The sequence below is a fragment of the Bos indicus x Bos taurus genome, chromosome 22, assembly GCF_003369695.1.
Source record: "Bos indicus x Bos taurus breed Angus x Brahman F1 hybrid chromosome 22, Bos_hybrid_MaternalHap_v2.0, whole genome shotgun sequence".
In the NCBI taxonomy this organism is placed as follows: domain Eukaryota; kingdom Metazoa; phylum Chordata; class Mammalia; order Artiodactyla; family Bovidae; genus Bos; species Bos indicus x Bos taurus.
Genome location: NC_040097.1, coordinates 44,396,464 through 44,415,574, shown reverse-complemented (window position 1 = coordinate 44,415,574; position 19,111 = coordinate 44,396,464). Strand labels below are relative to the sequence as shown.

Here is a 19,111-nt window from a genome sequence, read left to right as displayed (position 1 = left end):
TTGCTACACATTTTTGGAAGATAGTATTCCTGGAATAAGTGTTGAAAGCTTTTAGTTATTGCACATGGGTTCTGCTTCATTCATGAGTCCACAGTGCAGGTAAAGAAGAACAGCAGTGTGATAAAGCTTATAATTTATTTTTAAAAATCAGACAAAATTTATGCCTAGGAGATAGTTCAGATGATCACATGTGGTGGTGAATATACTAGGAGCTGGACATTTACCCTCTTATTTCTTACACAAAAATTATTCTACAGGTATATTCTGCATGTCAAACCCTGGTAATTTTGCTTCTAAGACAAGTAGGAAAGGTCAAGAGATGTTGGGTGCTGACAAGTTGTTGAGTATTGTCCCATGTTGGAAGACATTTCTCTTAAGTCGACCTCTTTGAGTGCTACAAAGGATACTGTAGGTGTTAAGGACAAGTTGTGAACACCCACAGGGCAGCTCTTTCTCTACAGAAAATTAGAAACAACCCCCCTACCCCTAACATTAGGATGTGTTCTAGCTTGATGTGCCCTTATATAACACTTGTCCAAAGGGGATAATGGGAAGGTGTTACGACATCAGCTTTTTCCAAGTACCTAATGGTACAAGTATCTGACCCAGATAGTATAGACTGATTTACTCCTTGCTGTACCAGAACAGTCTTCCCACTAATATATGCATAAGGCTAATGGGCTGTACTTTGCCCAGTTGGATGCCCTGTAGGATGGGTTCACTTTCCCTTTTAAGACATATGAACATCTTAAATGAAAACAATAAGATATATTTGACATCCCTAACGCTTTTCAGATCAGTGGCTCTTGGTTAGAAATTTCTAGCTGACTGAAAATGTAATGTTTTTCAGGTCACCAAGTTCAGTGACTTAACTATTTCTCAAGATGTACGTACAGTTGGCATTTTATGATATCAGGCGTCTCCCCCAAGCCCCCAGTTGCATTGTCTTGTAAATAGATGATGTATTTACAAGATATTCAGTTTTCCAACTTTGTGCCATATGGATTGTGGGTGGAGAGGCACAGAGCCAACAGTCACACAAGTTTCAGTACAATGAGATGAATGGATAGAGTAACCACAGAACAACATGCATTCTCCTAAGACTAAATAAGGAGTGGCTGTATGTTCAGGGCTACACGGTGCATAGATAAATACTCATCCACCAGGATGTGTGCATTATACTTTGATTCCCAGTTAGGTAAGGTTGAAAAATGCTATATCCCATCTTTGAGACTGTGTGGCTGCCCAGGGAAGGAGGAGACAGAACAATGCAATTACACTATACCAGTAGTGACCCTGGCAAGTCAGTATGATTTTAAAAAAAAGGATATTAGTGAAACCTCCAGTTAGTATTCAGGCTGCCTTTGTGATGAGCAAAAATTGATGACATCCAAGCTCTCAACGGGGAGCCACATTGCTGGTGCCCCTAGGATTCAAGGGAAGTGCACCCTAGTCCAGGGGCCATTTATAAAGAAGATGATCATGGCAGCTGCTGTAGTGCTAAAATTAAAGCCACTGACGTGTATTCTCTAAGCTGTGCATGTTATCCATTGTCAACATTTATCCTAGCAAGGAGCACTGAAGTAATGACATAGAAGGAGTCATTTAAAAGACTTTGAAAAGAACAATTAGAGGAACTCTAAATTCACCTCTTCTTGGGGTTCCCTGAGGTTTCCATTGAGAGTGTATATATGGGATATTTGAACCATAGAATCAGCAACAGCTGGATAATTTCCCCAAAATCTACAAGAATAAGAGAAATTGCACATCTTGTTGGGGGCCTCTGAGCAATACTGTGTATAAAATAAGAGTTAGAAATATCTTATACTGGGGCAAAGCTAAAGATATGCTCCACCTCCCTACCCCATACAAGAAGTTATCATGTCCTGGCCCATAATTAATATCAAGGGCAAAACCATCTTCAACAAGCCAGCTGGTCTGAATCTCCAGATTCTGGAACACCCTTTTCCCTCTTGAATCATGAGTGGGTCATCACTAAGTATATTGCTTCTCAAGGAAGTCAGGTGTATTAGTCTGTTTGGACTGCCATAGCGAAGTACCACAGACTGGGTAGCTTAACCAACAGAAATGTGATTTTTCAGTTAAGGAGTAGAAAGTTTGAGATCAAGGTGTCAGCAGAGTTGATTTCTTCTCAAGCCTCTCTCCTGGCCTTATAGATGGGTGTCTCCTATCTTTACATTTAGTTCATGTCCTAATTTCCTCTTACACAGTGGCATTGAAGTAGGATGTGCCCCCAGTGAGCTCTTTTAACCTTTATTACCAGTTTAAAGGTTCTGTCTCTAAATAAAATCTCATTGTGAAGTCCTGGGATTTAGGAGGACTTCAACACACAGATTTGCAGGGAACACAATTTAGGCCATACTATAATTTTATCCCTCTCCCTAAACATGTTCCTCTTAAACAGTCTATTTCTAGAGAACAATCTTATTTTAGTTGCTCAGATCAATAACCATGGAGTCATCCTTAACCAACATCCAATTCATAGCAAATCATGTTGGACATGTGTTCAAAAAATATATATCTTCTTATCACTTCCATCACTTCTAAGCTAGTCTAAGCCACTATCATTTCTTATCTGGAATACTTAAGTAGCTTCTTCATCTCTCTACTTCTACTCTTGTCCACCCTTAGACTGTTCTCAACAGAGCAGCCAGAGCAAACTTTTAAAGCATTATGTTATGGAGTGAAACACAGAACTTAGGGAAACAGGTTTCTTGGTTGCTTTCATAGCTAATAGCTAATAAACCTTTGAATATGTGGCAAGAGGGAAAAAATGGTAAGATCATGTCACTTTTCAGTCCCCAAACCCTCTTGTGTTATTTGTGATATCCAAAGCCCTTATGGCCCAAAATGTGCACCGTCTCCTTTTTTAAGGCCTTTGATTCCTGATGTTTCATCTATCGGGGTAGTCACGTGCCTTAACTCATCACTTCCTGTCTCTGCCTTCCCTTTCATAGTCCCACTGCCACCTATCCTCCTCTCTCTCTCCGTTTCTTTCTCCTGACTCACTACTATGTTCTATGTATTTATTGTCTTCTCTGACTTGAAGTTAAGCTTCATGGGGCAGCAAATTCATTTTCTTCACTACAGTATCTGCGGAGACTAGAACAATGATATAATACACACTCAACACTATTACATGCTGCGGGTACACGATAGCTTTGAGGCTGAAAGGAGAGGGATGTGTGGAAAAGATGACTTCTGCTCAGCATCCGGAGCTAGGGCTATGACTTAAGGGAGACTCACTTCGAGAAAGGCAGCCTGACCGCCCAGTTGATTGGTCCCTCTTCCCGCCCTTACCAAGTCCCTTCCTCAGGCTCCATCTCTTCTAGGGCTCTCCGCATATTGGCTGATCTCTCCGCCCTTTCACCCTGCCAACCAATGATAGGATAAAACTGGGCGAGAGGCGGGGCCAGAGCTCCCACAGATCAGTGAGAGAGCTGGCCAGGGGTCTGGAGGACTCCAGCCTCCGGGGCACAGAGGTGCAGAAACCTCCCGATGCCTAGAAAGACCGGAGGTTTAGGGTGGAAGTTAATGGGGAGTCAGTGACGTAGTTCCTTCTCCGCTTTGTTCCGAGACGTGGGTCGGGCGCTTTTGGTGAGGGGTATGTGGCAGCCTGGTGTGGGATTTGGGCCGGTTCTGGGAGCGGGAGGGGCACACAGGCCCAGGGCCAGGCCTCCCTCACCGCTGCCAGCTGCGGAGACTGAGGCGCGGCAGTTCAAGGGGTCGTTGTGGGGCCCCTCTCCCCTCGTTCGGAGCTGGCCCTTTGTCTTGAGTCTTCTCCCACTGTGCTCACTTAGGACTGGGCTGACAGTAGTGACTGAACTGTATCATCCCCGCTGCTAGCCATGGGACCAACCTGGTAAAAGCGGTCCGAGTCTCGCCCAGGCTCCAAAGGCCTCCCCAACACTACGTATTTGATTCAGATCACCAGTATAATCCCTGATGTGTTCCTTGGGAGAAAACGGACCCAGAGAGGAGGGCAGAGTCTTGCCCAAGGTTACTTATTCATTCATTCATTCAACAAATACTTAGCACCAACTAGTGTATTAGATCCGGGGATTACAGTTGTGTACAAGGCAAAACTATATTCTGGTATGGAAGAAATTGAACAATCTTTAACGGTTAGACGCACGGTCTGGGAATCTGAAGGAGGAAAGACAAAACCATCTTTGAGTCCTATCAATCCGGAGAGATAGGTACTCATAAAAAATTCTCCTTCTAGCATCCCATCTAGCTTTAGCCTTATTTCTTCCCGTCTTTAAAGACACTTGACTGAGCAAAGTTTCCCTCATCTCTTTTCTGCAAACTTTTGTTGGAAAGTTGGATTTCAGAGAATTTCTCTGTTCAAGTGCATTTTTCAGAGGAGAATATGGAGACTTATGCTATCAGCAGAACAGTTGAAAAGGAGCGACTGTGGTATGATGGAATGAGGATTTCCTTCGGACACAGAAAACTTATCTCTTACTATACATACAGCCTTCAGCAAGTCATTCAATCTCTGGGAACTTCATTTCCTCATCTTTAAAATGGGAATGATCATCCTTACTGCTCGCAGTTCAGTAGGAAGGGAAGTGACCCAGGGATGGGACATTGCCCTGAATGTCTGCTTGCAATTAAGATCTTAGAATACTCAGGCATTTCTATGTGTTTACAGTGATCCAAGACCCCACTAGGAACTTTTTCACCAAACCCAAAGAAGAGATGAGGCAAGGTCTGTACTGGGCGGAGATCCTTTGGAGTGAGGCTACTGTACACAGGTGTGAAAGTGAGCCATTTTCTTCTCTTCGGCAGGTGAGATCTTTATTGTGATATTAATTAGTTTGGGGATGGGAATCCTACCTGCCAGAAAATGTGGGGACCAGGGCTGAAAGGGAGCATTTCTGAAGAAAAACAGAAGTGAGAGGAGGCCCTCTAGATCCTGAGGAGTAGAATTTGGGGATGGGAGCCTCCCATCCCAAATGTAGTGATGTAGTGGAACTCCAATTTGGGTGTCAGGAGACTTTAACTTGAGTCTTAGCTCTCCTCTAAGTTCCAGTTTCCCCATCTCAAAATTTTTATGAGACTAGGTGGTCTGCAAGGTTCCTCCCAACTCTGACATTCTGAGAATCTCTGAACAGTTACACTAAGTCAGTCTTTTAGGAAATTTAAGCCCTTGGATGGCCCTGTTGAGACAGAACTGCCAAGAATGTCAATATTGTCATGGTATTTAGACAATATGAAGTACCAAAGGGATGAACTGGTGGAGGAGGGATGGAGGTGGTCATGTGTAGAGGGTGCACTTCTCACCATTGTACACCCAGATTAAATTGGCTAGCATCCTGAACTTATTGAATATTTCGAATCAAACATTTATTGAGCCCTCTGTGCCAGGCACTGTGTGGGATACACATATGAATATCATGGGCCCTGTTCTCTTTAGGCTTAGAGCTTAAAGTGTACATGTGAAGAGGAAGAATGCAGACATACACACAAGGAATTACAGTATAAAGCAACCTGATATTACAGATTTATTATGGCATTTTTTTAAGTGCAGAAATTTTTATATGGTCAAATCTATTAGCTTTTTTTTCAGCCTTTGTTTTATGCGTAAGGCCTAGGCCTTTCTCTCCCTGAGATCAAGGTATTTCCTTCTAGTTTTTTTTTTTTTCTTGAAATTTTTACATTTCACTCATCTGCTTCTCTTGAATTTATTTATTTTCAGATATTGCCTCTTATTCATCACTCCACTGAAGCTAATCAGTAACCAAAGACCATGTGACTCAAAAGGACCTGAAAGGCTGATGATCCTTGTAAATTAGAGGAATGCAGTCTCCCTAGGTAAAATCTCTGTCTCTCTCGGAATAGAACTCTGCTCTTTGTGAGTGCCTCACAGCCTAAAATGAATGGTACTGCACATTCTGGTACAGACTCAGGCATTGTGGGTCAGAGACCTGTGGGGCCTCTTTGGTCCTGTTCCACTTGCTGGTTGCCTGAGGTTGTAGTTTTGTGCCCAGTTGCCTGGATACCCCTAGTGATGTCCTGTCCTTATCGTCTTATCTGTCTCTTGTCCTCCTTTAGCCAACACCTCATCTCCATACTATCAAGGAATTCTTCCAGAATTTATGACCGAATTTCCCATCTATTTGGGCAGAGGAAAAATAGTTAGGTTTTCTTTTGATCAAACTGTCCTTGAACTAGTGCTCCCTGCTCTACTGAAAAGTCTTGCCTTCTCCTCAGATCTTCCAGAACCACCCTGAGCTTCCTTACTGCACGTCCTTGTACATTTCTTTCTCTCTTCCTGCCCTTTAACCAAAACGTCTATTTTAGCAAGTTTATATATTCTCACGACTTGCTCTGTCCTCTGTATCTTATTCTTAAGTTTGTATTCCTAACATATTCTTCCTCTTGCCTAAAGTGTTTCCCCGCATTTTCATCTTTTTTTTTCTTTTTCTTTTTTTTGGCTTGGACCATTTTAAAAGTCTTTATTGAATTTGTTACAATATTTCTTCCGTTGTTTATGTTCTGGTTTTTAGCCCCCAAACATTTGGGATCTTAGCTCCCTGACCAGAGTTATAATCCACACCTCCTACATTGAAAGTCGAAATCTTCACCAGTGGACTGCCAGGAAAGTCCTTCCCATCTTTCTTAGTGATGTTATCATTCTCAATATTCAGATATGAATCTGATGATCTAGAATTCTTTTCTTTAGTCATCCTCTGTATCCAGTCTGATATATGCATATGCTTTTCTGAAAATAGCTGGACTTATTTTCTCTCCTGTCATTATTCTGGACCAGGGTCTTGCTATCTCAGACATCTGTGTATCCATTTAGCAAACATTCAGTCAGCACCGAGAAAGTGGCAGGCCCTCTCATAGTCACCCATACTGCATCCCTAAATTCCCAACTCATTTCCCTTCCTCCATTATTTGTTTCTACTCTAATCCATCTGGGCTAATCTTCCTAAAGCATTTCTTTCCTAATTTCACTTTTGGATAGGGTGATATAAAATTTATTGTCTAAATTTGGGATGCTTTTGTAAATGAATGGGGGAACTATTAATAATGATGCTGTAAAAATTTTTAATATAAAAAATAAAGAATAATGATGTTGTAATATAAGGTATAAACCAGGACTGTTCTGGGAAAACTAGGGTGTATGATTACCCTACTTCTAGGTGGCAAGTTTTGGAGTCTTTCTTTTTAATTTCCTCAATTTACTTCTCATGGGATACCCCACTGCCTCTTTCTTCTGTTTTTCACTTCATGAAACAGAGAAACATGAATGTGCTGGGGGTGGAGGGAGGTCTGGGACTAGGGGAAATGAATGGCATTGCTTGAAGAACTATATTCTTGATAAGTGAGAATGAGATGGAAAGTAACAAGAGAGGAGAATAGCAAGGTAGAAAAAAGAATGTAGAAAATAGAAAGGAAGCTAAGGGTAGATTTCACTCTTCTGTTTAGAACTTTTTTCCCATTGATTGTCAGATTGTATCCATATGTTTTGCCCTGAAATTTCAATGTTCCGGCTGATATCACTTCAGGCAACTTGATTGTTTCATTCCTTCATTTGTTCATTCAAGAGCAACAGAAATTTCGAGTGCTTACTATTTGCCTGGGACTGTGCTTGGAATATGATAAAGAACAAAATGGACAAAAATCCCTGCCTTCATGAAGTTAGGGGATAGTGTCACTACCCAATTATTTTCAGTACATCAACCTTGTGCCAGATTCCTTTTGAGAAAACAGTTCTTGCTTATCCTCAGGTTCAGCCAAAGTTCTGCCTTTCTTTTTAAACTTTATTATTTATTTATTTATTTTGGCTGTGCTGTGTGGCATATGGGATCTTAGTTCCCTGACCAGGGATCAAACCTATACCCTCTGCAATGGAAGTGCAGATTCTTAATCACTGTACCACCAGCATTGTCCCATTTCTGCCTTTTTAAAACACCCTTCCCCAAGCATCCCAACCCCAAGTATTCACTCCATCTCCTAGCCCCCTTCATGTCCTGATTGGGTACATTGTAAACTTGTAATTTGTTCTATTAGTGTATTACCATTATGCCACTGTAAGTTCCTTAAATGTAGGTATGATATTGCATGCTTGTATTAGTCTTCTTGGGCAGCCATAGCAAAATTCCACAGACTGGGTGGCTTAAGCATTAGACATTTGTCTTCTCACAGTTCTGGAGGATAGAAGTCCAAGATCAAGGTGACTTGACTGTTTTTGGTTTCTGATGAGGACTCTTCCTGGCTTGTAGATGGCTACCTTCTTGTTGTGTGCTCACATGGCTTCCCTCGGTTTGTGTATGTGGTAGGGAGTGGGCAGGAGTGCAAGTGCAAGTGGTAGGTCTTCTTGTATGGACACATTAATCCTATTGGATCAGGGCTCCACCCTTATAACCTGCTTTAGTCTTAATTACCCCCTTAGAAGTCACATCTCCAAATATAGTCACATTGGGGGCTTGGGATTATACATATGAATTTTGGAGGGATACAGTCAGTGTGTACCAGTCCTTTTTTTTTTTTTTCATTCAATATGGAGTTGTGTAAATACCTAGCTATTAATGTTTTTCCTGTCCACACCTTTCTGGAAGGCTGCAAGACATATTTGCATAATAGCCTTTAAGGGTAAAATAGATACTGCACTAGCTAACTGGGAAGCATTGGATCAGCCATGCCTAGAAGTGGGGTGCCCAGGGGCTGGCTTCAAGGCACTGTCTTATTCTGAATTTCTAAATTACTTTATTCTAGTAATTATGAAAATCTGTTCCTTTAAGTGAAAGTCACTTAGTTGTGTCCATCTCTTTGCGACCCCATCTACTATACAGTCCATGGAATTCTCCAGGCCAGAATACTGGAGTGGGTAGCCTTTTCCTTCTCCAGGGGATCTTCACAACCCAGGGACTGAACCCAGGTCTCCCGCATTGCAGGTGGGTTCCTTACCAGCTGAGCCACAAGGGAAGCCCAAGAATAGTGGAGTGGGTAGCCTATCCCTTCTCCGGTGGATCTTCTTGACCCAGGAATTGAACCAGGATCTCCTGCATTGCAGGCGGGTTCTTTACCAACTGAGCTATCAGGGAAGCTCCATTCCTCTAAAGTCATTTCCTAACTTTTCATAAATAATATTGTAGAAAGGAAAATAATTAAACAGTAATACAGTTTAGCAGAGGACAATTTGCCAGCAAAATGGGAGGCCTTCATAAGAGCAAATACATAAACATATCTACCTAGTCATCCATCCATTCATTCATACAAACAGTTTCACTTTTCTGCAACGGTGCTTTTTAAAAATTGCTCTGTGTGAGATCCAAAACAGAGATATGTACATGGTAGAGTGTTCAATAATTACTAGTTTAAGAAATGTATGAAGAAAAGAGAAAGTTTCAGAGAAGATTAAAAATAGAAAAGAAGCTGAGAAAAAGCCATCAACTTTCTCAGAACTCTGGAGGTAGCTTCACTAGCTGTCTTATTCGGCTCTGCAGTCCCCTGACTACTTCTCATTGGCTTCCTCCACCTGCTGACTCCTGTTTGATTAGGAGGGTGTAAGCAGCTAGGTGCGAGTGTGCTCAGGCTCCTAAGTATCCTCGTCTCCTACCATTTTCTGTGCCTGCCCTTCTTGTCTTGGGCACAAGTCTGTGTACATGTGCCTGTGTATCATATCAGTGGCACCAATACACTTCTGAGATGTGAACTCCAGCCTTCACAGTTATTTTCTTCCTGGCCTTGAGCACTCACCATTGGATATGTCCCTCCTGCAGAGAGCCTGACTCTGTTTATCACAAAGCTATATGATAATAAAAATTAGTCAAACTTTTAAGTCTTTATTGAATTTGTAACAATATTGCTTCTGTTTTATGTTTTGAGTTTTTGTCTGCAAGGTATGTAGGCTCTTAACTGCCCGACAAAGGATCGAACCTGCACCCCCTTCAGTGGAAGGCAAAGTTTTAAGCACTGAACTCCCAGTGAAGCACCCAGTCAATTTTTTTTTTTTTTAAATCAGTAGGCAGTACTGCAAAACAATGTCATTCCTTCCAATCCAGTAACTCACTTATGAAAGTTTTATCCTAGGAATATATTTCAATGAGAAGAAAACTTTGTGTGTCTAGAGTGATCATGATAGCATTATTGATAGTAGTTAAACCTCAGGGAACAACAGAAATGTCTGATACTAGCAAAATTATAGGTAAATTGTAATGAGTTTAATTGGTGGTGTGTTATGTAGTCAAAAAATGATACTGAAGTAGAAGTGAAAGTGTTAGTCAGTCAGTCGTGTCCAATTCTTTGTGACCCCATGGATTGTAGCCTGCTAGACTCCTCTGTCCATGTAATTCTCCAGGCAACAGTAGTGAAGTGGGTAGCCATTCCCTTCTCCAGGGGATCTTCCCAACCCAGGGATCAAACCCGGGTCCTGCATTGTGGGCAGATTCTTTATCATCTGAGCCACAAAGGAGTTAATAGCAATATGAAAAATACTTATAAAAAACTAAGTAGAAGAAGTAGAATGCAAAATTGTACTTATTGTATATTTACAACTATCATTATGAATATGGACAAGTCTGAGAAGGAATATAGTAAAAGGAGAATTAGTGATGTGTTAGTATCATGGCGTCATCTTTCAATTTTCTCTTATGACTCAACCTTCTCTAGATTTGAGGTCTACTAGCGTTATCTATCAGAGAAGGCAATGGCACCCCACTCCAATACTCTTGCCTGGGAAATTCCATGGATGGAGGAGCCTGGTAGGCTGCAGTCCATGGGGTCGCTAAGAGTCGGACACAACTGAGCGACTTCACTTTCACTTTTCACTTTCATGCATTGGAGAAGGAAATGGCAACCCACTCCAGTGTTCTTGCCTGGAGAATCCCAGGGACTGGGGAGCCTGGTGAGCTGCCGTCTCTGGGGTCGCACAGAGTCGGACACGACTGAAGCAACTTAGCAGCAGCAGCAGCAGTAGAGTTATCTATACATTGGTTTCCCTAGTAACTCAGACAGTAAAGCATCTGCCTGCAAAGCCAGACACCTGGATTCAATCCCTGGGTTGGGAAGATTCCCTGGAGAAAGAAATGGCAACCCACTCCAGTATTCTTGCTAGGAGAATTCCATGCATAGAGGAGCCTGACAGGTTATAGTCCATGGGGTTGCAAAGAGTCAGACAGGACTGAGAGACTAACATACACACACACACACACAGTTACTTATATGTTCAGAGTTTGACGTCAAACCAGTTGGGAAATTCCTGCTCCTCTTGACATTGGTTTCATAATATAATCCCCTTTCGGTTGTGCTGTCCTCCGCTCTCACCCTCTTGCTATTTTTTTTTTTTTTTTTAGCTGGTTGGGGAGGGAGGCTTATGTGTGGGATCTTAGTTCCCTGACTAGGGATCAAACCCATGCCCCCTGTGTTGGCATTGTGGAGGCTTAATCACTGGACTGCCAGAGAAGTCCCTCTCTTGCCATCTTTAGATAGTTTACATTGTGCCATGCAAGGTCCTATCAGAGTTTCCCCCTCTATGCTTTAATTAACCCTGTTCCCAAGTTCAGCCTCTCAGGTTCACCACGTAAACTCTGACTGGTAAAAAAACAGACAGACTGAACTTGCACAATGTACCTGGATCCAGTTACAGACCAGCCCCTGCACAGTAGGCTATGATGTGACTAGACTTCAATATTGGAAGAAAAGTGTTATCCCTATCACAACAGAGCTTAAGAAAAGGGATATAGACAGGGACCTAGTACCTATACTAGAGCAAAAAATGAAATCTTAGTCACACTCTAAGATGGAATCCTCGTTACTATTTTATGAAACAATTTTGGAGCACCTATTTTGTTCCAGCCACTATATCACTGATGCTAGGGGAATAGGTCAGCATGAACTAAATGCCAAATTGATCTGAAGATTACACATTTGACCTACTGAACTAAAGATCTTTCAGTACATTTTTTTCTAGGGACCATATTATGAGTTCAGTTTAGTTCAGTTCGGTCTCTCAGTCATGTCCAACTCTTTGCGACCCCATGAATCACAGCATGCCAGGCCTCCCTGTCCATCACCAACTCCTGGAGTTCATTCAAACTCATGTCCATTGAGTCGGTGATGCCATGCGGCTATGTCATCCTCTGTCATCCCCTTCTCCTCCTGCCCCCAATCCCTCCCAGCATCAGGGTCTTTTCCAATGAGTCAGCTCTTTGCATAGGTGGCCAAAGTATTGGAGTTTCAGCTTCAGCATCAGTCCTTCCAATGAACACCCAGGACTGATCTCCTTTAGGATGGACTGGTTGGATCTCCTTGCAGTCCAAGGGACTCTCAAGAGTCTTCTCCGACACCACAGTTCAAAAGCATCAATTCTTATTTCATGGCTGCAGTCACCATCTGCACTGATTTTGGAGCCCCAAAAAATAAAGTCTGCCACTGTTTCCACTGTTTCCCCATCTATTTCCCATGAAGTGATGGGACCAGATGCCATGATCTTAGTTTTCTGATTGTTGAGCTTTAAGCCAACTTTTTCACTCTCTTCTTTCAATTTCATCAAGAGGCCCTTTAGTTCCTCTTCACTTTCTGCCATAAGGGTGGTGTCATCTGCATATCTGAGGTTATTGAGATTTCTTCCGGCAATCTTGATTCCAGCTTGTGCTTCTTCCAGCCCAGCATTTCTCATGATGTACTCTGCATAGAAGTTAAATAAGCAGGGGGACAATATACAGCCTTGACATACTCCTTTTCCTATTTGGAACCAGTCTGTTGTTCCATGTCCAGTTCTAACTGTTGCTTCCTGACCTGCATACAGGTTTCTCAAGAGGCAGGTCAGGTGGTCTGGTATTCCCATCTCTTGAAGAATTTTCCACAGTTTATTGTGATCCACACAGTCAAAGGCTTTGGCATAGTCAATAAAGCAGAAATATATGTTTTTCTGGAACTCTCTTGCTTTTTCAATGATCCAGCGGATGTTGGCAATTTGATCTCTGGTTCCTCTGCCTTTTCTAAAACCAGCTTGAACATCTGGAAGTTCACAGTTCCTGTATTGCTGAAGCCTGGCTTGGAGAATTTTGAGCATTACTTTACTAGCATGTGAGATGAGTGCAATTGTGCGATAGTTTGAGCATTCTTTGGCATTGCCTTTCTTTGGGATTGGAATGAAAACTGACCTTTTCCAGTCCTGTGGCCACTGCTGAGTTTTCCAAACTTGCTGGCATATTGAGTGCAGCACTTTCACAGCATCATCTTTCAGGATTTTAAATAGCTCCACTGGAATTCCATCACCTCCACTAGCTTTGTTCACAGTGATGCTTTCTAAGGCCCACTTGACTTCACATTCCAGGATGTCCGGCTCTAGGTGAGTGATCACATCATATTGAGTTAGATGGCTCCGATTCTGGGAGCAGATCATAAAATAGGAAGAAACCAGGGTGGGTTTTATATTACTCATTATTCATTCTAATACTGCACCTGTTGGGCTTCTCTCAGTCCCTTGCTTTCCATAAGCTTCCTCTTTCCATAAGTTTCCTTGCCTTTACCTTAGCCTCTATGTCTAACCTCATTTTTCTCATCTTTTTGATCAGTCTTCCCAGCCTTACTTTTCCATGTGAGATCCTGTGGTCCACCACATCTTGTTATCCTTGGATAGTTCTCCTTCCTTTAGTATAGAGAGCAGGTGACATGTGCAAATTCTGTTTCTTCTTTCAGATGGTGAAATGAGGACTGAGGAAGTATTGATTCTAAAATATCATTCCTGAAAAATCAAAGTCTCAACTTTCAAGAGAGCAACACAGAGGTATTGCCAAGGAAGTCAAAATTTTGAAAGCACTTTTGAAGGGAAAGAAAAGACTCGAGGGGCCACTGGGATGCTCCAAGCAAGAGAAAATGAGGAGACAGACAAGAAACTTCAAACAGAAGACAGTTCAAGACAATAAAACACTCACAGAAGTGAGTGACCAAGAATCTGAAAAAGATGGCCCTACAATAAATGAGAGAATTCAGGCTGCAAAGAGACAGTATGTGTGTAGTGAGTGTGGGAAAGCCTTTAGTCAAAGTGCAAACCTCACAGTACATGAACGAATCCACACAGGAGAGAAACCCTATAAGTGTAAGGAGTGTGGAAAAGCCTTTAGTCATAGCTCCAACCTCGTTGTTCATCGGAGAATCCACACAGGATTGAAGCCGTACACGTGCAGCGAATGTGGGAAATCTTTCAGTGGTAAGTCCCACCTTATTCGGCACCAGGGAATCCACAGTGGGGAGAAAACCTATGAATGTAAGGAGTGTGGGAAAGCCTTTAGTCGGAGTTCTGGCCTGATTTCCCATCACAGAGTTCACACTGGTGAGAAGCCCTACACCTGTATTGAATGTGGGAAAGCCTTTAGCCGCAGTTCAAATCTTACTCAACATCAGAGAATGCACAAAGGGAAAAAAGTTTACAAGTGTAAGGAGTGTGGGAAAACATGTGTTTCTAATACAAAGATTATGGACCATCAGAGAATTCACACTGGCGAGAAGCCTTATGAATGCGATGAGTGTGGAAAAGCGTTCATCTTAAAGAAGACCCTTAATGAACATCAGCGACTTCATCGTAGAGAGAAACCCTACAAATGTAATGAGTGTGGGAAAGCTTTTACTTCTAATCGAAATCTTATTGATCATCAGAGAGTTCACACTGGAGAAAAACCCTATAAATGTAATGAGTGTGGAAAAACCTTCAGGCAGACTTCTCAAGTGATTCTACATTTGAGAACCCACACGAAGGAGAAACCTTATAAGTGCAGTGAGTGTGGGAAGGCCTATCGTTACAGCTCACAGCTTATTCAACATCAGAGAAAGCATAATGAGGAGAAAGAAATGTCATAAATAACATATTGTTACAAAGTGGAGCTAATTGCTGCTTTTGGAAAAGCAGTTTTTCAGTATTATCAACCTTAATTCTTTAAGAATCCACACAGGGAAAGTAATCAGAAGTAGACAAAGATTAACAGAAGGGAGTATTCGTGCCAGCATCATGTAAAACTGGAGGAAGAAAACTAAATTTTCGACAGAATTGGGTTTAAGTGAATGATGGTCTATCCATAAGATGGCTTTGCATCCATTGTAAAAATTTTTTAAAATATTTAGTGCCATGGAAGAAATGATTTGAATAAAATGGAAGAGAAATGAAAGAGAAAAACAATGAAATATCCAAAATTTTAAAAAATTTATGCAAAGGAAAAAATGGAAATGAAATAATACCAAGCCAAAATATTAACAATGATTATCTTTGGGTAATAGGATTATAGGTAATTTCTATTTTCTTCTTTATACTTTTCTATGCTTTTTAGATTTTCTACAGTGAGAATGTACCACTTTTATATTCAGGGGAGAAAAAGTAGAGTATTTTTTAAATGCAATGAGCACATACTCATTTTCATTCAACAGTGTTATGAAGGTTACAGACTCTAAAGTCCTAGGACTGCACCCTAATACTGACCTTAGTAGAAGGGGAACCCTCAGCAAGTCACTTCCTTTTAGAGCCTGTTTCCTGTGTATTATATCATAAATACCAGTTGTTGGCTTTTGCAGTTTTAAGATAAACTGACTTTACAGTCAACAAAATATCTAATCCACTTTCTTAATCACTTTTAGGTTAAAAGAAAACAGTAAAAATTTATTGTATTCTCTCCCACTGCTGTAGAAGGATCCAGAGAGAATAAAGAACCACCTAGGCTCCATCTTATCAATATATGTCTACAGAACCAGATAAAAATACCCCCTTATGAAATTGAAACAATTGCAGTTTCATAACCTTTAAAGAGAGTCAGCATAATCTAACACAAGGGGAATACTACCTTCACATGTTTCATAGACTTTAGTAGCTAAAATTGCAGAGTTTTGGGTCAGAGATATATAAGTTCTAATTCCAGATCTACTATGCACTAGCTTGCCAGTTTTGGACAAGTCCCTTAAGTGGTCTGAGCTGTAGGTTTTATCTGTAAAATGGGAGTAACTTCCTACCTCACCGGATTGCTGTGAGGATTAAATAAGATAATGCCCTTAAATGTGTGACCAGCCTTTATGTCCAGCCCTCTGAGAAGGCCTTAATCTGTTTTCAATAAGTATTTTAAACTTTTAAGACAGCTCAGAATCTGGGAAACCTTAGAATTGCCCCATTCTTAACTCAGTGGTTCCTCCTCCTTTGTATACAATGAATGCCTAAGCCTGACACCATTTGTCTTCTGCATGTAGTGATACATTGTTTCAGGAACTACTGAGGATTTGATATCCCATTTGTAGAAGAAAATGGAGTCTCAAGTGAGGTTAGGTGACTGGCTAATAAGTGGTTTAAGCCAGAATTTGAAGTCAGATCAGACTTTCAAGTCCATGCTTTCTGTGTTTTACCAAAGTGCCTCTGCCCATCATGATGGTTCTGTGAGTGGGAGACCGAGAAGTTGGGATTCTCCTGACTAGCCACTTCTATGAAAGGTGGTTGATGATATATGGACAATTATAGGTTGATCATGGTTTCATAAGGAAGGTGCTAAAAAGAAGTGGATGGTATGAAGCATATATTTGGGTGGAAAAAGATTGTTTAGTTTTTGTCCTATTTTGTTTGATAGGATAATGGCTTATATATAATTTTGTGCTATAATAGTCCCTCTTTGCATAGTTATTCAAAGCATGGTTTCCAGGCTCTGTTGCTGTGTTCAGGGGTAGGACTGTTGTATCATTGGTCACCCTTGGGTAGGCACTTCCCCAAGAGTCTGGGTGGACACAAGGGAAGGTCACTCACTTGTGACTGTGGCTAGACAGAACTGTAGCAGGAAGGGACTTGCATCATTTTTCCCTAGTCATGTGTCCTTTTCAAAATTCTACAAGGAGGGTGTAATTAATATTTTATGCCTTTTGTCATGCCAGCCATTCTCAGCTGCTGATTACCTATATGGAAACTCCCATGACTAATGTCTCCTGGCCCTGCTAAAACAGCTTTATAAGAAAACAGGAAACGAAATTCCTGTGTGCCTGTTGGTATTTTTTAAGCATTTATTATTGCTTAGCAGAGTTTTTGATGCTTCTGATACTGCTGAGCAAAACATTTTTCCACCACTGTGTCATAGTGTCTGAAATTCTTTCTTCAAATAGCCTTTCTTTTTCATCTTAGAAAACTCTGTGGTCTCCAAGAATAAGTATCTTCTAGGAAGGAAGCCAGAGAAGGCAATGGCACCCCACTCCAGTACTCTTGCCTGGAAAATCCCATGGGCAGCGGAATCTGGTAGGCTGCAGTCCATGGGGTCCCTAAGAGTCGGACACAGCTGAGCGACTTCACTTTCACTTTTCACTTTCATGCATTGGAGGAGGAAATGGCAACCCACTTCAGTATTCTTGCCTGGAGAATCCCAGGGATGGGGGAGTCTGGTTGGCTTCCATCTATGGGGTCGCACAGAGTCGGACACAACTGAAGCGACTTAGCAGCAGCAGCAGCAGAAAGGAAGCCAGAGGTCTGAATAAATTGACATTTCTTACCCAGGCAAGCCAAGATAATGGACCCAGGAGGAGGCCCTCAGTAGCTTCTAATCTTCTAGGCTGATACCTATCTTAAGCTGCAGGAGTAAATGTTAATAAGTATGCTCTATACTCTTTCATATACCTATTCTGCAATGTAGTTTGAACTGACCGGCTCACCTTTCTGCAGAAGTTTTTTAAGACTACCAGCTGCCTGTTTCAGTCAACATTTAATTTTGCAGTTCTTACCATTCTTTCAAGCCCTTTTATGATACACTCTGAAATTCAAGTTCTGTCTGTTTAAATGTTTTTTTCCAACTTCCTGTTCTAATGGAAGCCTGGTTGTTCCCTAACAGCAGTGCTTCCTCTGCAGTTCCTCAATTGCTAGTTTTTGTCTCCCGCAACCCATTTACCTCTCTGTATGCCATTTCTTCTCTATTCTGTCAAAACCTCAACTCTCTTGAAATGCGTGTCACTCAACTACTGTGTATTGTCCATCTCTGTTTCTGTCATCTGCTGGTTTCCTGTGCACTCACATTTACTCACTTGTTTTTACTACCCTGAATATTCCCAAGGAATATGAAGTCAGTATTTTTTGACCATAGATACCCTGTATGTAGAATTGCTTTGGTGTGGACTAGAAATATATATATCTGTTTTAAGTTGTGAGAAAAAGTGTGAAGTTAAAATGTTATGTAGCCTTGATTAAAGGGAAATCTGAAAGACAAAGAATCTTGCATAGAGAGATGAATGTCTCCCTAGATTTAGAGAGATTTTTCATTGATGGTGTGTACTATGTTAGATCTTATTAGGAACTCAGAAGAAAATTTAAACCAAAAAGAGCTTTAAATAGTAACAGCATTTTCATGACCATGAATCCCATAAGACTATATTTCATTTTCAGCTCTGTATCCTGAGTGACAGAATTGCTTTTTAAATGTTTTTCCATTCAATATAAATAAAATAGTATGTTCATATTGTTAGGTTGTTTTTAGAAACTAGACTGTCTATCTTCACCTCTGATGTTATAAAACTGGAGTCATAACACTTTTGCTAAAAATGGTTATAATTCCTCCAATAAATATCTGTTGTTATTTCCTTATTATAAATATCACTAAATTTTTTTTCTTTTGCTTCCTTCCTTTATTCAGATTGGGAAGAAAACAGTTCAATTTGCTTTTCTTTAAGCAGATGCTTTTGGAATGAAGATGTGATTCTGGCTTGTTTCAGATTCAAACACAACATGAAGCTTGTTATTTTCATACTTTTAATAGAGTTGTTCCTCAGTAACTGCAGGGGATTGGGTCCAGGACCCCCACCACCATACCAAAATCAAAGGATACTCAAGTCTCTTCTATAAAATGGCAAACTATTACATATAACCTATGCACGTCCTCCAGTATACTTTAAATCATCTTTAGATTACTTATAAAATGTAATACAATGTAAATGCTTTGTATATAGTTGTAAATGCAATGAAAATAATGCATATAAATAGTTGCCAGTATGGCAAATTCAGGATTTGCTTTTTGGAACTTTCTGAAGTTTTTTCATTTTTAATATTTTTTACCTGTATTGGGTTAAATACATGATGCAGAACCCACAGATATAGAGGGCCAACTCTACAAAAGTAGAGCTCTAGCCATTA

The 19,111-nt window shown here is 41.0% G+C and overlaps 1 protein-coding gene across 1 annotated transcript in view; it reads left to right on the top strand.

Annotated features, from left to right (window-relative positions):
* The window catches only part of ZNF660 (zinc finger protein 660), a 33,285-nt gene extending 14,703 nt beyond the window's left edge, over positions 1–18,582 (top strand). The window contains exons 1-4 of the mRNA XM_027522450.1: positions 3,484–3,625; positions 4,679–4,815; positions 5,726–5,841; positions 13,684–18,582. Of these exons, the coding sequence (XP_027378251.1) occupies positions 13,861–14,841 (981 nt within the window). The 5' untranslated portion in view covers positions 3,484–3,625; positions 4,679–4,815; positions 5,726–5,841; positions 13,684–13,860 and the 3' untranslated portion in view covers positions 14,842–18,582. Of the gene's footprint in view, positions 3,626–4,678; positions 4,816–5,725; positions 5,842–13,683 lie in introns of the transcript that reaches the window.
* Positions 18,583–19,111: the final 529 nt, after the last annotated feature.